The sequence below is a fragment of the Heloderma suspectum genome, chromosome 4 (assembly GCF_057233095.1).
Source record: "Heloderma suspectum isolate Gila_16-S chromosome 4, 16-S_ref, whole genome shotgun sequence".
Taxonomy (NCBI): domain Eukaryota; kingdom Metazoa; phylum Chordata; class Lepidosauria; order Squamata; family Helodermatidae; genus Heloderma; species Heloderma suspectum.
The window spans coordinates 173,890,687-173,909,014 of record NC_139461.1 but is presented as its reverse complement, the minus strand read 5'-3'; the positions used below and the strand labels follow the sequence as shown (position 1 = coordinate 173,909,014).

Genomic DNA, 18,328 nt, shown 5'->3' with positions numbered 1-18,328 from the left:
TGAGCAGGGAAGTCGCCAAGTTCACAGATGACACCAAATTATTCAGGATGATGCAATCCAAGCAGACTGTGAAAAGCTCCAAAATGATCTCCCCAAACAAGGTGAATGGACAACAACATGTGATTCAGTGTAGTAACTGCAGTGATGAGCACTGGGTAAACAAATCTTAAGTTTATATAGACACTGATGGAGTCTTAATTGGCCATGACTACCCAGGAAAGAGTTCTAGGGGGCCACAGTGAATAGGTCACTGAAATCTCTAGTGATCTGTGTCTCCGGCATTCAAACGGAGCATTCTAGCCACTGCGGAAGGAGATATTTCCCAAGTGTTATCTGTGAAACTAAATCTCGAAGTCATTTAGAAAGTTGTGCAAGTTATGTTAAAATTTTTCTTAGGCAATGTTGCCTTCCCAGAAAAGGTGGCAGGCTGGAATTAAACAATGACCACCCCACCACCACCCCGCATCAAGCTTGATAGAAGCAACATTCTTGATAGAAGCAATACATTCAGATAGCAGGTATTAATCCCATCACTCCCAATAAATACTCAAGGACCCAGAAAATGAGGGGTTACAAATATTCAGACTTTTATTATAAATAAGAAATACTGTTTTATACATAAAACTGCCAAGTGTTGCATTTTTTGTTGATTTTGTTCACTGCTCCCAGACAGCAAGACCACAGATTTAAGGCAAAAACTGGAGTGGAGGCACATATGGAGGTGCTCACAGTTAAGAATAAAAATAAAATGAGGGCAATTCTTCAACAGGTGTCTCCTGTGGCACCTGGCTGCATGTTTCTGTGAGCAGCTGCTGCATCATTTTGTTATGCAAAGAAATAACTTGGACCTATACAAATGTGATAATGGCTGTTAACACAGTATTTGTAATTAAGAGGATTCTTATAAAGGTCTTTTTATTTGTTTATTTAAAAATAAAAAAAATCTGTTACTTAAAACCAGGGTTTTTTTAAAAAGAAAAGGGGAAAATACTAGAAAGGCAGGGGAAAGGCCAGAAGCATACAACTCAGGGGATTATCATCATCCTTTCATTTATTATTTATCTGGCAGGGAAGAGATACTGTAAGAACCCAGCCATCTGACTGGCTTGGCCAGATGAAAAATACTGATATCAAGCGTGACGTGCCATCGCAAAAAGTCATTTCTGATTAACTGCCCCCGGGTTATATGCAGGCAAGTCGGTTTTATGTAAACTGTAAGAAGCCACTTGGATAAGAGGGAAATGAACATCTGGCCATATCTTCTCTCTGGCCCTGGAGTACAGTAGTCCCATACGCTACAAAAACTTAAAACCCAAATTCTTTTTCATACAATGGTACAGGTAGGAAGGCCACAGTTTTGAGTCCATAGATCTGCTACTGCATCTACAGTAACGGTCTAGTTCTCACTGAGGTAGCAAGCATGTGGCTTCTTGATAACACTTCAGATGGCTGATGAGGGGCTCCTGTGATTTAACGCTCCCTTATTTCCCTCCGCATAGAAATGGGGCACATTTGAGAGGGCAGTCTGACAATAGCCTTTTCCCTCGCATGCTAGTATTCTATGTGGAGGGTATTTCTGTATGTGGAGAAATGGTACAGCCCCAGGCACAAATTTATGACCTCAGTGAGAACTAAGCTAATGTTACATTTCCCTACAAGCTTAGCCAGAAGACCATAACCATTTATAAAAATCACCATCAACTCAAACATAATGTCTGTAAACCAGAAACAAAGGGCCAATTTAGGTGATACTTTGCCCCCAGCATGAGCCTGGGAGTGGGCCTCAGGTCTACCAACTCTCTCCCACATACCAGGTGGAAGTCAACTGGGGGAAACACCACATTTATTCAAATGCACAATCTCCTGGCTCTCCAATTACCTTCTGCTCATGGTGAAGGAAGCAGGTGGGAAGGAGACACACACATTTCAGGCCTTCTCCCCATTTCACCTCAGGCAGAATCTCAGGGGGCAAAGTGTCACCTGAAATGGTCCAAAGAATGTTAAGTTTTTCATAAGCTACACCTCTCTGAATCCTTTAGGCATCAATGCTGGCTTTAGAAGAGGAGACAGGCAACTTGCCCCTCTGCTGAAAATGCAGGGCAAGCACGTTGAAGTTAATACCACATATTATATTAGCTACCAGTATGGGACTGCAAAGGGGCAAGTCTGGGCAGAGAAAATACCTGACTGCCTGCACCCCCAAAGAATAATAAATTGAAGGAGGACAGGATGCATGTAGTGCGGTGGTTAGGAGAAAGCAATGAGGAGAACAGTGCCACTCTGGAAACAAGACCAAGCATATTTACAGGGGTGGGGCGGGGTGGGCGAAACAGACTTTTCCTCACACTATAATCATGATTAAAAAAAGACACAAAAAACCCACATTCACACAAAAATATAAATTTGAAATAATTAATAGCACCAGTGTGTGTCAGATAATAAATTTCTTCCCCTCTACGCAAACGTACAAAGTTGCATAGTGTTTAAGGGTAGGTATACACGGATCTCAAAAGGCAGGGGGGTGAAAGCATCAGACTAATTTAAATGAGGAAGCTGCAGAGGCAGGTTGTTTCCTCTAGTTCAGGATTAAGTGGGGAAGGGGGCTGGAAGGGAAGGTTATGATAGGAAGTATCTTCTCCCTACAAGGAAGCTTAACCAAAGTGGGAGAGGGAGAAATTTTGAATGGGGCAGAAATTCCTACTGAGCAGCTAGCAACTCAGTTTGTAAATACTGCAAACTCTTGGAGTTATTTGTCCCTAAAATTACACTGACTAATTTTTATGTATTTATTTTTTTGGTAGAAAAATTGGGTCAACTGTGATTTGGGATTTCTCCACTTTTAGACAAGAGACAAACCTTGCCATGACAAAATGACATGACTCAACTTGAAGAGGACTGCAAAGACCTCTTGGGCTTTTAAAAAAAAATGCATTCAGAGAACATTATGCTGACTTTAAATTTCACAGGCAACCTAGCAAGTACAGCTCTCTCTGGCTGGTGTGTTTGTTTGTTTCTTTCAAAAAAGAATAAAAACATTATAATCTGATTCAATTTAAAGAAAGAGTCTGTCCATATTAATCCAGCTGCCTTCGGAAGATATCTCTTGGAGATGTCTAGTGACTGGCTGGTGACAGGAACAATTCTGACCACAAGCAGATTCTTCCAGCTTGAAGAATTAAAATGTCTGCCTTTATTCTCACAGGCTGAAGACATGCCTGCTTCACAGGCCAAGGTATAGCACCATGGAGACCTAACACACCACTTTCCTCATGACTCCCCAAAAATGTTTCTGAGAAACTGTCTCTCAGAAACAGGATATACATATACATATTGCACTCTAGAAAGGTTTTTTAAAAATTGGCAGCTGGCTACCAAAGTGGTGGTTTGACTGGCTGCTACTTTGTGAATAGGGTTGGCTTTTTCTTCTTGTGTTTAAGTCTGATTTTGCAGTCAATCTGTGTTCCTTACAAAGTGTGGCTATCCTGGCCATTGCTATTAAATACTTTGGTAGCCAAACCATTTCCTTCATAGAAAAAAGAACATAGAACTGGGGGCAGGGAGAGGAGGGAGATACAGGAGTGGAGAAAGGATTGAAGAAAAAGCCTGTGATTTCCACACACACACACCCACTCCCATGTACATCAGTTCCCATGGATGTTTCTGCAGTTCAGTACAGCAGTCCATAATATTTCACATCACTGTGTAAATTAAAGGGAAGTGTTTTCTGAGAGAGGGGAAGGAAGGTGGAGTGTTTGAGCAAGGGAGTGTATGTATAGATTTTATGTCTTGAAATCTTGATGCCCCAAGGGCTGATATTTAATTTGACTTCAATCTAGAAACTTGCATTCCCACCCCGCACCCCCAAACAGGGAAAGAAAGACCAACGGAGAGCTGTGTGGGAGATTTGGGGGGGGGGGGTCCTGAAGAACATAATCTAGGAATTAAGGCACTCCACAGTCAAAAGAACCGCTCCACCAGTCATTGAGGGAATGCCCCCCTGCCCCACCCTTAGGGTTTTTCAATGGACGGGGTGTTGAAGCAGCCGCTTGGTAAGGTTTTCTTGATGTCTTCTAGATTGCTAATGTCTTTCAAGATGGTGCTAATGTCCCTGTTGTATTCATTGATAGCACTGGCTTGCTTTTTGGCTGCCTTCTCTAGATCGGATACTTTTCGGTCCAGGTCATTGTCCCTCATCTGCTTTTTCGCAGCATTCAGGGTATCCTCAATCTCATTCAATTTACCCAAGTCCACGGGCTCCACACGCCCTACAATGTGAGAAACATGCAAAATTAGAACGGCATCTGATCAAAGGCCACTTCAATTTGTTGCAGAAACGATTTCCACTTGCCATGCAAATGCAGAACATAAAGAGAGTCGTTTTCTCACAGCAAAACTATTAAGCCTATCGGCCCTATTTACATTTTTTAAAAACAGTTCTTTCTTATTTGCTAATTTAGCTCTAAAATATAGAGTGGAAACAATTCCTCTAACTGTTGCATCCCTATTATGAAACTTAAATGAGAAATGGAAGGTGTGTGTCAAAATCCAATTTTTTATGACTTCTGGGAGAGAGGGCATAACTCTCAAGCAATTCACCAGCTGAAGGGAAACTTCTGAAGGAGACACATACCTAGCTTCTCAAGGAGGTCATTAATCATACCAAGCAAGCTGTTAACAGAATTCTTTGCTTTCCTTGCATTATCTTCGGCTTCCTGAGCTGCTTGTGAAGCCTGTGAGATTAAAAAAAAAAAGCAAAATGCAAAGAGGTATTTTAATTGAATATATGCACATTATTCCACATCTGATGACTCATGGTGGATCACCTGAACCAGGTGTTAAAAGATACACTGCTTTGAGGTATTATTAAGCCCCCGCCTGTGGTGTTTGATCTGTGATGGCTGATTCTATATGCAAATTGTTAAAGTAACTGAGTAATGAGCACGCATGTGTGAATTCAGTCTCAGTCTCAGAAACAATGGCATTTCCACAGGAAGATGAAGGTGTCATCAGGAAGACAAGGGTGAGAGGGAAGGAGAGAGAAAAGGAAGATTTTTTTTTTTTTTTGAATGGCAAGGGCCTTCTCTGAAGGAGTGGTAGAACTCCACTGTTAAAGGAACATATGTGCTGATAAAACACTCACCCTTTTATGTACTTAAAAAGATAAAAAACAGTGCGTAGTCTTACCCATACTGGGTGAGACTCTCATAAATGTCCAAAATCATGAACTTTTTTTTTTTTAAAGCAGCTGGAATTACTCACCATGCCTGCCATCATCATATCTTGATCGGCACTCTCCTGTTTCCTCTTCAGCTCTTTCTCTGCTTCTTCCAGCTGCTGCAACATGCCATCCACTTCTTTGTCCAGGTCAGCAACAGTGGAAAAGGTCTTGTCAGCCTCGGCCTTTGTCTCAGCAGCATTCTAGGATTGGCAGCCACCAAAGTGTAAAAAAAAAAAAAAACTGAGCAAAATGAGTGTATGAACAGCCAGTGTGGTTGTCCAAGCATAGGTGTAATATGTTTCCTAGGCCCAGCCAACACCAACAGTCTCGCAACATAGGGGTTTGCTTACTTAATTCAATAGAGATTTGTGTGTATTTGCACTGAACTACTTCCTTCACTTCTCTTAAAGCCTCTTTTATTAACTTCATCAGAAAACTCAGGTTTAATAGACAGGAATTTATGAGGCGGCCTTATACCAGCCTTCCCCAACCTGGTGCCCTCCAGATATTTTGGACTACAACTCCCAAATTCCTGACCAAGCTGGCTGAGATCAAATGTGATGCTGATAACTTTGCAGCTTGTAAAAGTTTGGTGTCGTCACCTGTTGCTGTGTTGATTCCAGAGACTATAAGCAGATCTACACATGCGGCAGAGTCCCATGATACAAGTTTTGTGGCTGCCCTATACTATCAGATCAATGGTCCATGTAGCCTAGTGCTATCAACATTCATGCAAATCCAAGGCAAGGGGTATATGTTCTCAGCAAAGACTGTTAATCTCCCTACGGAAGGAAGGAAGGAAGGAAGGAAGGAAGGAAGGAAGGAAGGGTTTGAAGCTACCTTGTATATCAGTTCAGGCCACGGGTTCATCTCGCCCAGGATGATCACCTACGCAGTAACTCTCAAAGGTCTTTCCTAGCTCTGCTACCCAAGATCAAACCTAGAACCTTATTCATGCAAAGCATCCCATATACCAGTAGCAAACTTATTCTCTGAGTGTGGATCCTCAAAATGGCACCATCCAACGAGGATGTTTTGGCAGACTTGGGGAAACCCCAACATTTCCGGAAAACAATAATTAGGAAAAAACCTAAGAGAGGAACCCTAAAAGCAACCTAATAAGGACTGAGCATGCTCAGTGGCCACAGAACACAGACTGTTGGGACGGAGCGGGGGAGAAGGGAGACAGAAAACTGGGGGGCGGGTAATGGAATGGAGTATCCTGGCTGGCATACTGAAGAGGATCAGTCTACGCTGCAACAATTTGTTGCAGGTCCCACTTGGGCCCTAGTCATCACTTGACCTCGCCAAAGGGGAAAGCAGCAGGTAGTTGCTAGCAGGTGACAGCAGTCATCTTTCTCCCGAGTGTGGTGCCTGGACCTGGAGCACCTCTCAGGCCACCCAGCTGCCCTGGCTAAGCTGTGACACCCTCTCCTCCTGACTCCATCTTGTGGCTGGGTGAGTTGGGCAGCAGCCTTGCCTACAGAATCCCTCCCCTCCAGGAGAGCAGCAGTGGCCACCTTCCACCCGCTGAACCTAGGAGTTCTGTCATCTACTACTGATCCACGTCTCCTCCAATGACTCACTTTCTGTACAGAAGTAGCAATTTTCTCAGCGTTGTCAGCTTTGTTCTTGGCTTCCCTGGCATCAACGGCAGCGCTGCCCAGTGCCAATTCCGCTTGGCGGGTCTTATTGTTGGCCTCCAGAATGGTCTGGGTAATGGCAGGAATTTTTCTTAGCGCATCCTCAGCAGCAGTCTTGTTATCATTCACACGCTTATCGAAGTCTAAAAAACACAGAAAAGAGCGGCCCCACCAGATCAAACAAAAATCCAATGAGTCCAGCTTTCTGTTTCCAACAGTGGCCAGCCAGGGGTCAGATTATAATTCTCCCCCTTCACTTTGATAGGTTCAGGAACACATCTCAGGCTGCACCCCTTCATCACATTACAGAACACGTACCTACATGCGCACATACACACACACGTAGAATGTACTAGGAAAATTAAAGGGGCCAGGCAATCCAGATTCTCTGTGAAGGAATTATGTGATTTCCCCAGATACTTGCAAGCAATTTCAGCCAGAGGTGCTTTTTAAACACAAGAGCTAGATAGAACACCTTAGTCTATCTATCCAGGTCCCTACTGTCTACTCTGACTGGCCTTTACCAAGAGCCTTTGCATTGAACATTGCAGGGACTGAACCTGGAACCTTCCGCATGCAAAGCACACGCTCTAGCACTGAGCTCTGCCCCTCCCCAGGAAGGTGAATTCCTCACTGCCACAGAATCACGGCAATATATTTTAAGGATGAACATAGATGCTAAAGAAGGGGCAAAACCCCTGAACACACACTTCCAATAACACATTCTGTGGAACGATACCTCGATTCCCACCTCAAAGGGAGCCCCGAGTCACTTGGGGAGGTCACGCTGCCCACCTTTCAAATTGTTGAGAATGTCGTTGGCCTCCTTGAGCGTGTTCTTCCCCTTCTCGGCAGCTTCTTCAGCCAGAGCCTTGGCAGCGTCTGCTCGAGCCAGGAGCTGATCAGCCGTCTACGCAAACACACAGCAGGTCATTGCATACATGCCCCCTCTCTGCAATGCCCTTATCTAGTCACATTCTAGTGCTCAAAAATGCAAGCGTCAGTTTTGTTTAATTTCATTTTAATTTCTATTCTATTCTCAGTGTATACCCTGAGAATAGAAAAAAAGTCATCCAAAAAGTCACAGAGCAGGTATCAAAAGGAAAGACCTTAACAAGACAAATCTAGTTCAGTGGCATTTCCCTAAACTTTCCCACCTTAATTCTAGCCTCAGGAGGCAGCCCAAGCAGATGGGACTTGCAATGGTTCTGAAATACACTCAGGCTTGGACTTTGGTGAGTCTGAACTGGGAAGGAGTTCCATAACTGGGGCAGTCAATGGGAATGCTTCTCTTCATGCCCCTGCTCACTGACTTACAGTAAGAGAGCAACTTTGGTGGAGCTCAAGGAGTCATAATAGGACTCCCAAGGGAGGACGTGGCCTCTAAACTATGGGCCAGTTCGCATGTCATGGCAGCAAACTGTGGGTTAATTAACCTAAGATTTGCTGGGCTACGTAAGAGCCACTTCTGTTTCTTGTAAACAGCCTTCAATCAGCCCAATTGGAGGTTGTGAGTGTGGTATGTGAACCCAGACTGATGGGTTGTTTAGGGGCTAAACAACCCAGTGGTTCACCCAACAACAAACGATGATTTGCTGCCGTGACGTGCAAACCAGGTCTGTGTTGAATGAATCTAAGCCAGTCAACATATGAGCAAAGCAGCTTACAAAGACATTTCACAGGACAGGACAGGAAATAAATTCCAATATATAGAAACAAAATCAAAACATATTAAAAAAAACAGGCAATATATTTTAAGGATGAACATGGATGCTAAAGAAGGGGCAAAACCTCTGATTCCCCTCTAACCCTGTTTTTGACTGCTGATTTTGCTGCTCTAGAAGATACATATTGGCACATACACCACTATAATTTATTTTGGCTTACTCTCAGTGATGGCAGGAAAGTGGAGTTTAGGAAAGCCACTGGGCAGTAAAGGATTCCTCCCAGAAAGAAAACAGCTATTTTATTTATTTGAAAGACTTTTTAAGGCTGCCTTACAGGACAATGCCCTCCTGAGGGTCTCAACACGGGTAGGACTACAGCACCCTCATCCCAAACTTAACATCCAATACTGGCCATGGAAGGATCTATGGCTCAGTTCACCATTGATACTGATGCCTTCACCTCTCTTTTACTGTGTTTCTCACTTACTTCCTATTACCACCCCACATTTCCCTTTCTTATCTCCATCTCCTAGGCAGTTTTCCAGGACCCACATTGTTACACCATCACCATCATCACCATTGTTACACCATAACTCATATGGTGCTAGCATTCCACTGGCATGACCTCACTGCCTTCAAGAACGCTGCCAGAGAGAGCCCTGACTACACTTAACTACATATCTCCAAGCTACAGTTGACATAAGTAGTTGGAAAGGTAAGAACAGTTCAAATAAGACATCCTTCTTCTAACATGTATTTATGGCTTCCATCAGTGACAAGAGCTTACAAAGAAGTAAAACTGACCTGCTGTTCAATCTTGCCTTTCTCCAAGAGGTTTTGTACTTCCAGCTCTTTCCCTTTCATGTCTTCTCTCAGATCCTCATAATCCTTCAGCTTCCTGTTGATAAGCTGATCCAGCTCTCTGGCTTCCTTCTTGATCTTATTTGCCTCATTCTGCACATGGAAAAAAAATGGAAAGAGAAATAGCTTCTGTGAATACATTTCTCCATACATTTTCAAGGGGCTGCAATTATAAAAAATATTTGATGAGCTGAATCAACACCACTCTTTATAGAGGTCCCAAAGCAGGACCAGATCCCACAGTGTTATCTGCAGTAGGGACGTTGGGGAAATCTGCAACGGAAGCAAATGAATTTGGATTTTCAGTAAACTGACCTGTGGATTCTGCAGCAGACTGGCTTTTCTCCTGTTGGGTGGATTACATGAATTTGCGGAACATTTTTCTAACCTTTGGGAATTTTGTGCGAATTTGGTTGTTGAAAAATACGCAAAATAAAAAACCCTGTCCAGAAACGCACATTTCCCCCATAGGCTAAAGTGTGAAAATGTGCATTTTTGAGGAATTAGCACACTTTGCCTGTGTGAATTTGCGCAAATCCTGAAAACCGCCCGATGCCATTGATGAGTGGACAATGGGATGAAAGGTGCCTGCCCATCTGCAAAACTCAGTCGGAATGGATTTTACACAATCCCCACATTCCTAATCCGCAACACATCCTTGATGGGTGGGTCCCCACTGTCGTCTGCTTCAGCAACAGCTCAGGAATCCAAGCTATTTTGCAGAACATATTCCAGATGTTTGACATAATCTGGCTCCCAAACAGAATGCGGAATGGACTGAACCCTTGCAGCAGCGCTCGACGCAAGTCCTCCCTGCCCCTCCCCTTTTGCCTAATTTACAGAGAGATGTGCGCACGTGCATGTGTGTGGGAGGGGGATGTATCAATGACAGGGCTATCAATGGCTACTAGTCATGATAGCTATATATTACCTCCAGTATCAGGGATGGTATACCTGTTAATACCAGCTGCTGGGGAACATGAGAGGGATGATGCTGTTGCACTCATGTCCTGCTTGTGAGCGTCCCACAAACCTCTGATTGGCCACTGTGGGAACAGAATGCTGGACTGAAGAGGCCTTTGGTCTCATCCAGCAGGGCTTTCTTAAGGGCTCACATGAGGCATTACAGTAGAGCGTCAGCAGGAGCATCCAGAGGTAGCGGCAACCACGGGAAGTACTTTTCTCATGGTTCCCCAGACTCTCTAGACAACAGAAGAGGGTAGGAAAAGACGGGCGTTGAGAGACAGAGCAACCTTCTCAGCAAGGAACAAGGATCAATGGGGTCAGATCTAGTAGCCCTTCCAATTTTTTAAAAATGTGTTTGGTAGCCTTTGAATATTCCAGGTGCTGTGTTCTAAATTTCATTTTTGGGGTGCCGTGCACGGGTGGGGATTTTTCTTTTGTCTACCAAGTTCTGTTAAAGTGGTTATTCTTTCAATAACTACTTTAACGAACAAGTCCTTAGCTGACGTTAAGAGCTTGAACCATTTGTTCTGGTGTTACCTACAGCGCATCAAAACTATTTTCAGTGTTCGTGTCACTTCAAAGCTTTGGCAGCCATAACGCCTGAGCACGCCATGCAAGCAGTCCAACACAGCATACCTCTAGCGCCTCGGTGTCGATCGATGGTAGGCTGGTGAGATTGGCATAGATCTGCAGAGCTTTGTTCCCAGCCTCCTCTGCTTCCGTATGGACCTTGTTTGCCTGCCTTTCTAGGTCTCGGGAAATGTCCTTTGCTTGGTTATACCTGGGAAACAAGAGTATCCTGTTAATGTTCCTATGCGATTCAATTCTTGGTTTGGGAGAAACATCCTGCATTCAAGTTCTGCCAAGCAGTGTGTGTAGTGGATGGAGGGGGAGGGTGTGGCTCAGGGGAAGAGCACATGCTTTCATGCGCAGAACAGCGCTTGGGTAAACCCCCTGCCCTCTCCTTTTTAAAAAGGACATTAGGTAGCTGAGCTAGGCAAGATCTGTGCCTGAGATGGAAGGTAGCTGCTCCAGACAGAGAAGGCTCCCTGAACTCGATGGACTAGCAACCTGACAGTACAGGGCAGCCTTCTATGTTCATATGTTTAACCTGAGTTCTTTGAACGACATTAACCAAAGAGGCTATCAGAGAAATGAAGGAACAAATTCAGTGCTAGACTGTTGGGGCGGGCAGAGTTTAGGGAATATACTTGTGGTTGGGTAACTGCACAAGCAACCAGTCAGTTTCTGGGCAGCTGTTTAAAAGGTACTGATTAAAATCCCCAAATGGCTCGGGCCCAGTGCACCTTAGGGAGCACCTGCTCCCACAGAAATGTCTCCTCCCTCTAGGTCAGCCTTCCCTGACCTGGCACCCTCCAGATGTGTTGGGACTACATCCCCCAGCCATACTTGCTGAGGGATGCTGGGAGTAGTAGTCCAACCCTTCTGGAGGGCACTAGGTTGAGGAGGACTGCTCTGCGTTAAGCCTCTGGACAGGGTCTGGGCCAGAGGCCCGTAGACACGGGAAGTGGAACCTGGGCGTGCACGAGCATCGCCTTCTCTGTGCTCGCTCTAGATGTGTAGGACAGCCTCCCCTAGACTTCACTTTGCAACTTTCCACACCAAGACAGACCTGCTGCATTCTGCCAGGCTTTTACGCTGTTCGTTTTAGTCCTCTGACTTCCAATCACGTCACTTTGTTGGCATTTCTGAGTTTACTGCGGTTTATGGCCAGCGGCCATTCTACCCAAAACATAGCCAGCAGGACACCCAGGTTTTCTGAGAACTGCTTCCCTCCCCTACAGTATTTTATTTTAATGACTCAGCTATCAGCAGCAAATATATAATCCAGAAAAGGAAGCTATATTTTGACAATGCTGTTTGTCCTTTTAAAATAAATGTTAACATTATAATTTTAAGTGCCTGACTAACCCATTGTAATGGTTTTATAATTCATTAATATGCTGGATACCTTCTTGAGTGTCTTCAGGCTGAGACAAAAGCCAAGAAATGCAAACAGAAATAACTTCTGTTTTAACTATTTTGCTTATTATGACTACGCAAACCACCTTGGGCAACATCATCGAAAAGGCAGTTTGGGCATATTTTAAGAATAAGATACAACCGTGGAGCATCCTCATTTCTGCCTTCACTTCAGACTTACTTTTTATTAAGGTCACCAATGTCATTCATTGTTTGATTCTCTCCTGCCAGTGTGTCCAACAGCAGCTTATACGCTTGTGACGATGTATCATTTGCTTCTTTAGCTATGCGTACAATATCATCAGCTTCTTGTTTGTGCCTAGGAAGGAAAAGCAAATGGTTAGATGCCATCAACCTGATTTCCTCTCTAAGCACTTTAGCTGGAGGTAGCATGAGGTACCATTTTCAGAAGAGAACAAACATGCTGTAATTCTTCAGTTTCAATAACATTGCTTGAAGCATCCCTGAGCACGTAGCCAATGCAGCCTTCATCCAAAACCAGGAGTGGCCAGTCTTTTGCGCAAGTGTGACACAACACAAGTATGACTTAGCACCATTCTAGCAAGTGCTATTGCATATAAGCAATCCCCTATGCCTTGGACTGGTTTATAGTCCCAGGTCTTGAAGGTCCCAGGTTCAATCCCCGGCCTCTCCAGGTAAGGTAAAATTCCAGGTAAAATTCCTGCCTGAAACCCTGGAGAGCCATTGCTGCCAGCCAGTATCAACAATACTGGTCTTGATGACCAATTATCTGGCTTGGTATAAGGCAGCTTCCTATGTTCCTATGGTCTGGCTTACTGAGCTGAGGAGCAAGCAGCAGCACAGGCTTGAGTTCGTACTATTGCCAGGTCCATTTCTTCTGGTCCCTCCCCAGAAGCGCCACAAAACCATGCTGTCAATGCCACCAGTTGGCCACCCATGATGTAAGCTTCGTAGATTGCTGCACTCCCATCTGCTGGAAAGGGTTAACATAAAGATTCCCTCAAAGTCTTGTAGAAAACTGTATCTTTCCCATTAGTCAACAAGGCTGCTCAGACAGGAAGTGACTAATGCAACCGAAGTGGGGTGGGGGGAGAACAATAGACTGACGCTTAGAGCTAGCTGACACATGCCAGTGTTATCAGACCAGAAGACCAGAGGAAAAGGAGAGGCTGTGGATGAGCTGGTCTCTTTGAGTAGCTAGGTCATTCTTGCTTGACTGGAGCACTGGGATTATAGTAAAGCCATTCTGCGGATTGGGGCTGGGCTCTCGCATGCCCTGGGGGCCCTTCCTGACAAAACATTTTGTACTTTGGTTCAGATATACTCTGAGCACTAAATGCATATGTAATGCCTCATTTATGAAGCTTTCAGGTGTGCTTAATTCAGGGGTTTTCTTCCCTTTAAAATAAACACAAGTGGTATCTGACTTTTGCTCAGCGTGCGCTCATCATGTACTTAAAGGGAAAAGCCACCCTTCATACACACATGTGCCCCTTCGTACCCTAAACAGTGTAAGTAGGCAGTGTGTACTGTACATTGCAGTAAAGGTAAGTATGTCTTCTAAGTAGTAGCTGCTGCTGTTGTTGTTCAGTCACTCAGTCGTGTCCGACGCTTTGTGACCCCATGGACCACAGCACGCCAGGCCTTCCTGTCCTCCGCTCTCTCCCGGAGTGTGCGTAAGTCCATATTCATTGCATCGGTGATGCTATCTAGCCATCTCATCCTCTGCCGTCCCCTTCTCCTTTTGCCTTCAGTCTTTCCCAGCATCAGGGTCTTTTCCAGGGAGTTTTCTCTTCGCATTAGGTGGCCAAAATATTTGAGCTTCAGCTTCAGGATCTGTCCTTCCAATGAGCACTCAGGGTTGATTTCCTTTAGGATTGACTGATTTGACCTCCTTGCAGTCCAGGGGACTCGTAAGAGTCTTCTCCAGCACCACAGTTCGAAAGCATCGATTCTTCGGCGCTCAGCCTTCCTTATAGTCCACCTCTCACAGCCATACGTTGCTACTGGGAAAACCATAACTTTGATTATACGAACCTTTGTCGGCAAGGTGATGTCTCTGCTTCTTACTATGCTGTCTAGGTTTGCCATAGCTTTCCTCCCAAGGAACGAGCGTCTTTTAATTTCATGGCTACAGTCACCGTCTGCAGTGATCTTGGAGCCCAAGAAAATAAAATCTGTCACTGATTCCATTTCTTCCCTTCTATATGCCAGGAAGTGATGGGGCCAGATGCCATGATCTGAGTTTTTTTAATGTTGAGTTTCAAACCAGCTTTTGCACTCTCCTCTTTCACCCTCAACAAGAGGCTCTTGAGATCCTCTTCGCTTTCTGCCATTAGGGTGGTATCGTCTGCGTATCTGAGGTTGTTGATAATTCTCCCAGCAATCTTAATTCCGACCTGTGATTCATCCAACCCAGCGTTTCTCATGATGTACTCTGCATAAAAATTAAATAAGCAGGGCGACAATATACAGCCTTGTCGTACTCCTTTCCCAATTTTGAACCACTCGGTTGTTCCATGTCTGGTTCTTACTGTTGCTTCTTGACCCTCGTACAGGTTTCTCAGGAGACAGGTAAGGTGGTCTGGTACTCCCATCTCTTTCAGAATTTGCCACAGTTTGTTGTGATCCACACAATCAAAGGCTTTAGCGTAGTCAGTGAAGCAGAAATAGACGTTTTTTCTGGAATTCTCTTGCTTTCTCCATGATGCAGCGAATGTTGGAGATTTGATCTCTACTTCCTCTGCCTCTTCGAAACCCAGCTTGTACTTCCGGTAGTTCTCAGTTCACATAGTGCTGAAGCCTAGCTTGTAGGATTTTGAGCATAACCTTGCTGGCATGTGAAATGAGCGCAACTGTACGGTAGTTTGAGCACTCTTTGGCGTTGCCCTTCTTTGGAATTGGAATGTAAACTGACCTTTTCCAGTCTTGTGGCCATTGTTGAGTGTTCCAAATTTGTTGGCATATTGAGTGCAGCACTTTAACCGCATCATCTTTTAGGATCTTAAATAGCTCAAATAACTGGAAGCGGGACAGTTTGATCAGAAGAGGGGTATGCTTTGTGACTGCTCCATAATGGGCTGTCTTCTTTCTATCACCAATAGCGCCAAAGAGAGAGTTGAGAAGAAAGGGAATTTGGGGGGGAGGGAGAAGGTTTTGGAGCCAGAAAAGGGGAGACTGGGGCAGGACACAGCTCCCACAAATTGATGAGGAGGTCGGAAAGGTGGTGGTTCTACAGAGTAGGCAGAGCAATAACAGGAAGGGCATGTGTGGCTGAAGATATGTTGGGAGGGGGGAAAGGGGGAAGCGAGGGGGTAGCCCTGTGTTTCTTGACAATGTGTTAAATACGGACATCGTCAGGGTCAGGGCCAGCGTCAAGGGTAGGCATGGTTGGGCCCCTGCTGGGGGCCCACACTCCAGCAGGGGCCCACTAACAAGAGCCCCCAGGACTTGTTCCTCCTCTTCACCACTGAAACTTGATTGCCCACCTGCCTTTTGCTCTGGCCCAGAAAATGGTGGTGGTGAGGAGGAGGAGCAGCAGATGCCACGGCCTGCTTGCTCACTGGCTCTCTGCCTGTCAAGCAAGCAAGCGGAAGTAGCAAGGATGAGGAAGAGGATGAAGAGCAATAGCAGCTGGTGACAACGGCAGTGAGAAGGCAGGTGCACTGAGGGCGGGGGACCCTTGAGGGAGTCTTGACCAAGGGCCCTCAAAGACCTGGAGCCAGCACTGGTCAGGGTGAAAGCCCAGTGTTCCCACCACGCAGGCTGTATGATGTTATAATACAACGGGTCTCACCGTGCGGCCAGTTGACGGGCTTCTTCTGCCAGGAGAGTCATGTTGTTGGGGTCACTGGTCGATTCTGGTGGAGTAATAGACTGAGGAAGGAACCAAACATACCTTCAGGAGCCATCTCTTACACCTCTAAACATATGAGCAACAGTTGCTTGTATTTTAAGTTTACCGGTGAAGGCAAAGTACACGCTGGAACTGGATGCAATGAGAAACATGGGGTGGCTGCTGAGACAGACAATCCCGTGGTGTATCCCCACCTGCCCCGCTGTCCTTAGAATCTGTAGGTGTGAAGTGTGTGACTGGACGTCATCATGGCATGTGTTCCTCCCCCCTACAGCCCCACATGCGACAGCCAGTAGGGACTGGGAAACACATGATGTGGCTGATGCAGCATGAGGGAGAGGAGGGGGAACCCGAGACAGGGTTGCTAATATTTGAAAGCAGAGGTGCAACAGCATTCACTGTCCGATTGCCAACAGCTTCTGGCATTTTTAATATCTGGCACTGGACGTTAATATCAGGCACATGAGCAAAAAGTTTCAAAGCACTCAAATTTGAGAATTGCAGCTCTACAAAATTGCTGTAGGAGTGATAAGCAACTGTAGGCACCTGGACTAAATCTGGCCTGCAATGTACTGCCTGCTTCCCTCCCCCAACTCTCTCCCCAAGCACTGGTTACTAAGTCAGAGGTGAGAGAAGTGTGTGAAACGGGGTGCAACAGGCCTGGCCAGCGGCCACTTTGGGGAGCAGGAACTGATATTGGATTTCTACACAAAATTCATGCACAAGGTAGCACTATAAGAAACCTAGCTGCTTACCAGAAATCTACAGCAATTAAGTAATTGCTTCATACTGAACTGTTTCAAACATAAAGCAGAAACGCAGAGGAAGCATTTTCCTGCTACCTATAATTTGAGTATTTCATAAAAACACGGTTTGTAAATTCAAGACTGTTCTTTCAGTACATTAAAAGTGGACTGTCAGGCTGTGCATTTATAGCAGAGAAAAGCTAGGGGAAGAAAAGATACCTGTAACCTCAGGTGAGTGCAGGTGTACTTGGAAGTCAGTCCCACTAGCTTCAATGAGGTGTGCTTCCAAGTTCAATTAACACAGGATTGCAGCCTTAGTTATTTGACTGAGAGCCAGGGTGGCGTAGTGGCGAGAGTGTTGGACTGGGAGCCGGGAGATCCGGATTCTAGTCCCCACTTGGCCACGGAAGCTCACTGGGTGACTTTGGGCCAGTCACAGATTCTCAGCCCAGCCCACCTCACAGGGTTGTTGTTGTGAGGATAAAATGGAGGAGGATTATGTACACCACCTGCGGTTCTTTAAGGGGGAAAAAAGGTAGGAAATAAATAAATAAATAGGCAGAATTGCCTGTAATTGCCTGCATTAAAAAAAACTGCACGAGGCCACCTAAACCTGCACTCAGGAACATCCAAATTCTTCAACCTGAGTAAATTATGCAAATTATGCACATTTACACAGTCTCTCTTATTTTGCAAAATTTATTCCATACTTTTATACTTTGATATAAATTTCTTTTGCTTCCTATTTGTTTTGGAAATCATATTTATCAGTCTGCCTAAATTCACCAATACTACTCAGCACTGCTTACACACTTTCAAGCATCGCTTTACAACCATAATAGCTAGAAGTGTGCTTTAAAAAGAAGCAAGAAGAAGAAAGCCAATATTCCTTAAAAAGAAAGGACAACTACAGCATATACACAGCTCTGCGTATTTCAGCTACGAGGTGTGAAGTTTTGATAAAGAACAGAGAAACTACTCACCACATTGGCAACGGCCATCCTTGCTCTGCGCAGCATATCCGAAGCTTCATCAATCAGTTCCTGTGTGTTGTCCACCCGGCCTTGGGCCCGGTCAGCAAGGTCTTCTGTCTCTTCCACTGTGTTCTGGATGTTCCTTAACCGACCCAGTTGGCTGGACAGGGTTCTGTTGATGTCCTGCAGGCGATCCATCAAGCCCTGATCTACGTCTGGAATAGGCAGAGTAACGAGGAGAATTTGAATGAATCACACAAAAAGGTGGGCACATACAAGAATAAAGTATTCCCTCATGCTTTGATTGATAGTTCCAGATATTCAGGAGATGTGAACAGAAAATACAAAGGAAGGAGGATGTAACCACCTTCAAGATTTTGCTGCGATGTAGGCATTTGCCAAGCTCACGGCAATGGTCAAAAAGAAATGTGA

General features: G+C 45.0%; 1 protein-coding gene across 4 annotated transcripts in view; it reads right to left on the bottom strand.

Moving 5' to 3' along the window:
- Positions 1–563: 563 nt before the first annotated feature.
- Positions 564–18,328, bottom strand: part of LAMC1 (laminin subunit gamma 1) — a 165,445-nt gene continuing 147,680 nt past the window's right edge. For 3 of the 4 annotated variants that reach the window (XM_084851319.1, XM_084851320.1, XM_084851321.1), the window contains 10 exons: positions 17,906–18,111; positions 16,117–16,196; positions 12,520–12,657; positions 10,992–11,136; positions 9,333–9,482; positions 7,657–7,771; positions 6,805–7,004; positions 5,260–5,418; positions 4,631–4,730; positions 570–4,265 (listed from right to left, as the gene is read on the bottom strand). In XM_084851319.1, the coding sequence (XP_084707445.1) occupies positions 4,009–4,265; positions 4,631–4,730; positions 5,260–5,418; positions 6,805–7,004; positions 7,657–7,771; positions 9,333–9,482; positions 10,992–11,136; positions 12,520–12,657; positions 16,117–16,196; positions 17,906–18,111 (1,550 nt within the window). In that variant the 3' untranslated portion in view covers positions 570–4,008. Of the gene's footprint in view, positions 4,266–4,630; positions 4,731–5,259; positions 5,419–6,804; positions 7,005–7,656; positions 7,772–9,332; positions 9,483–10,991; positions 11,137–12,519; positions 12,658–16,116; positions 16,197–17,905; positions 18,112–18,328 lie in introns of all 4 variants that reach the window. The other variant, XM_084851318.1, reaches the window with a different exon arrangement.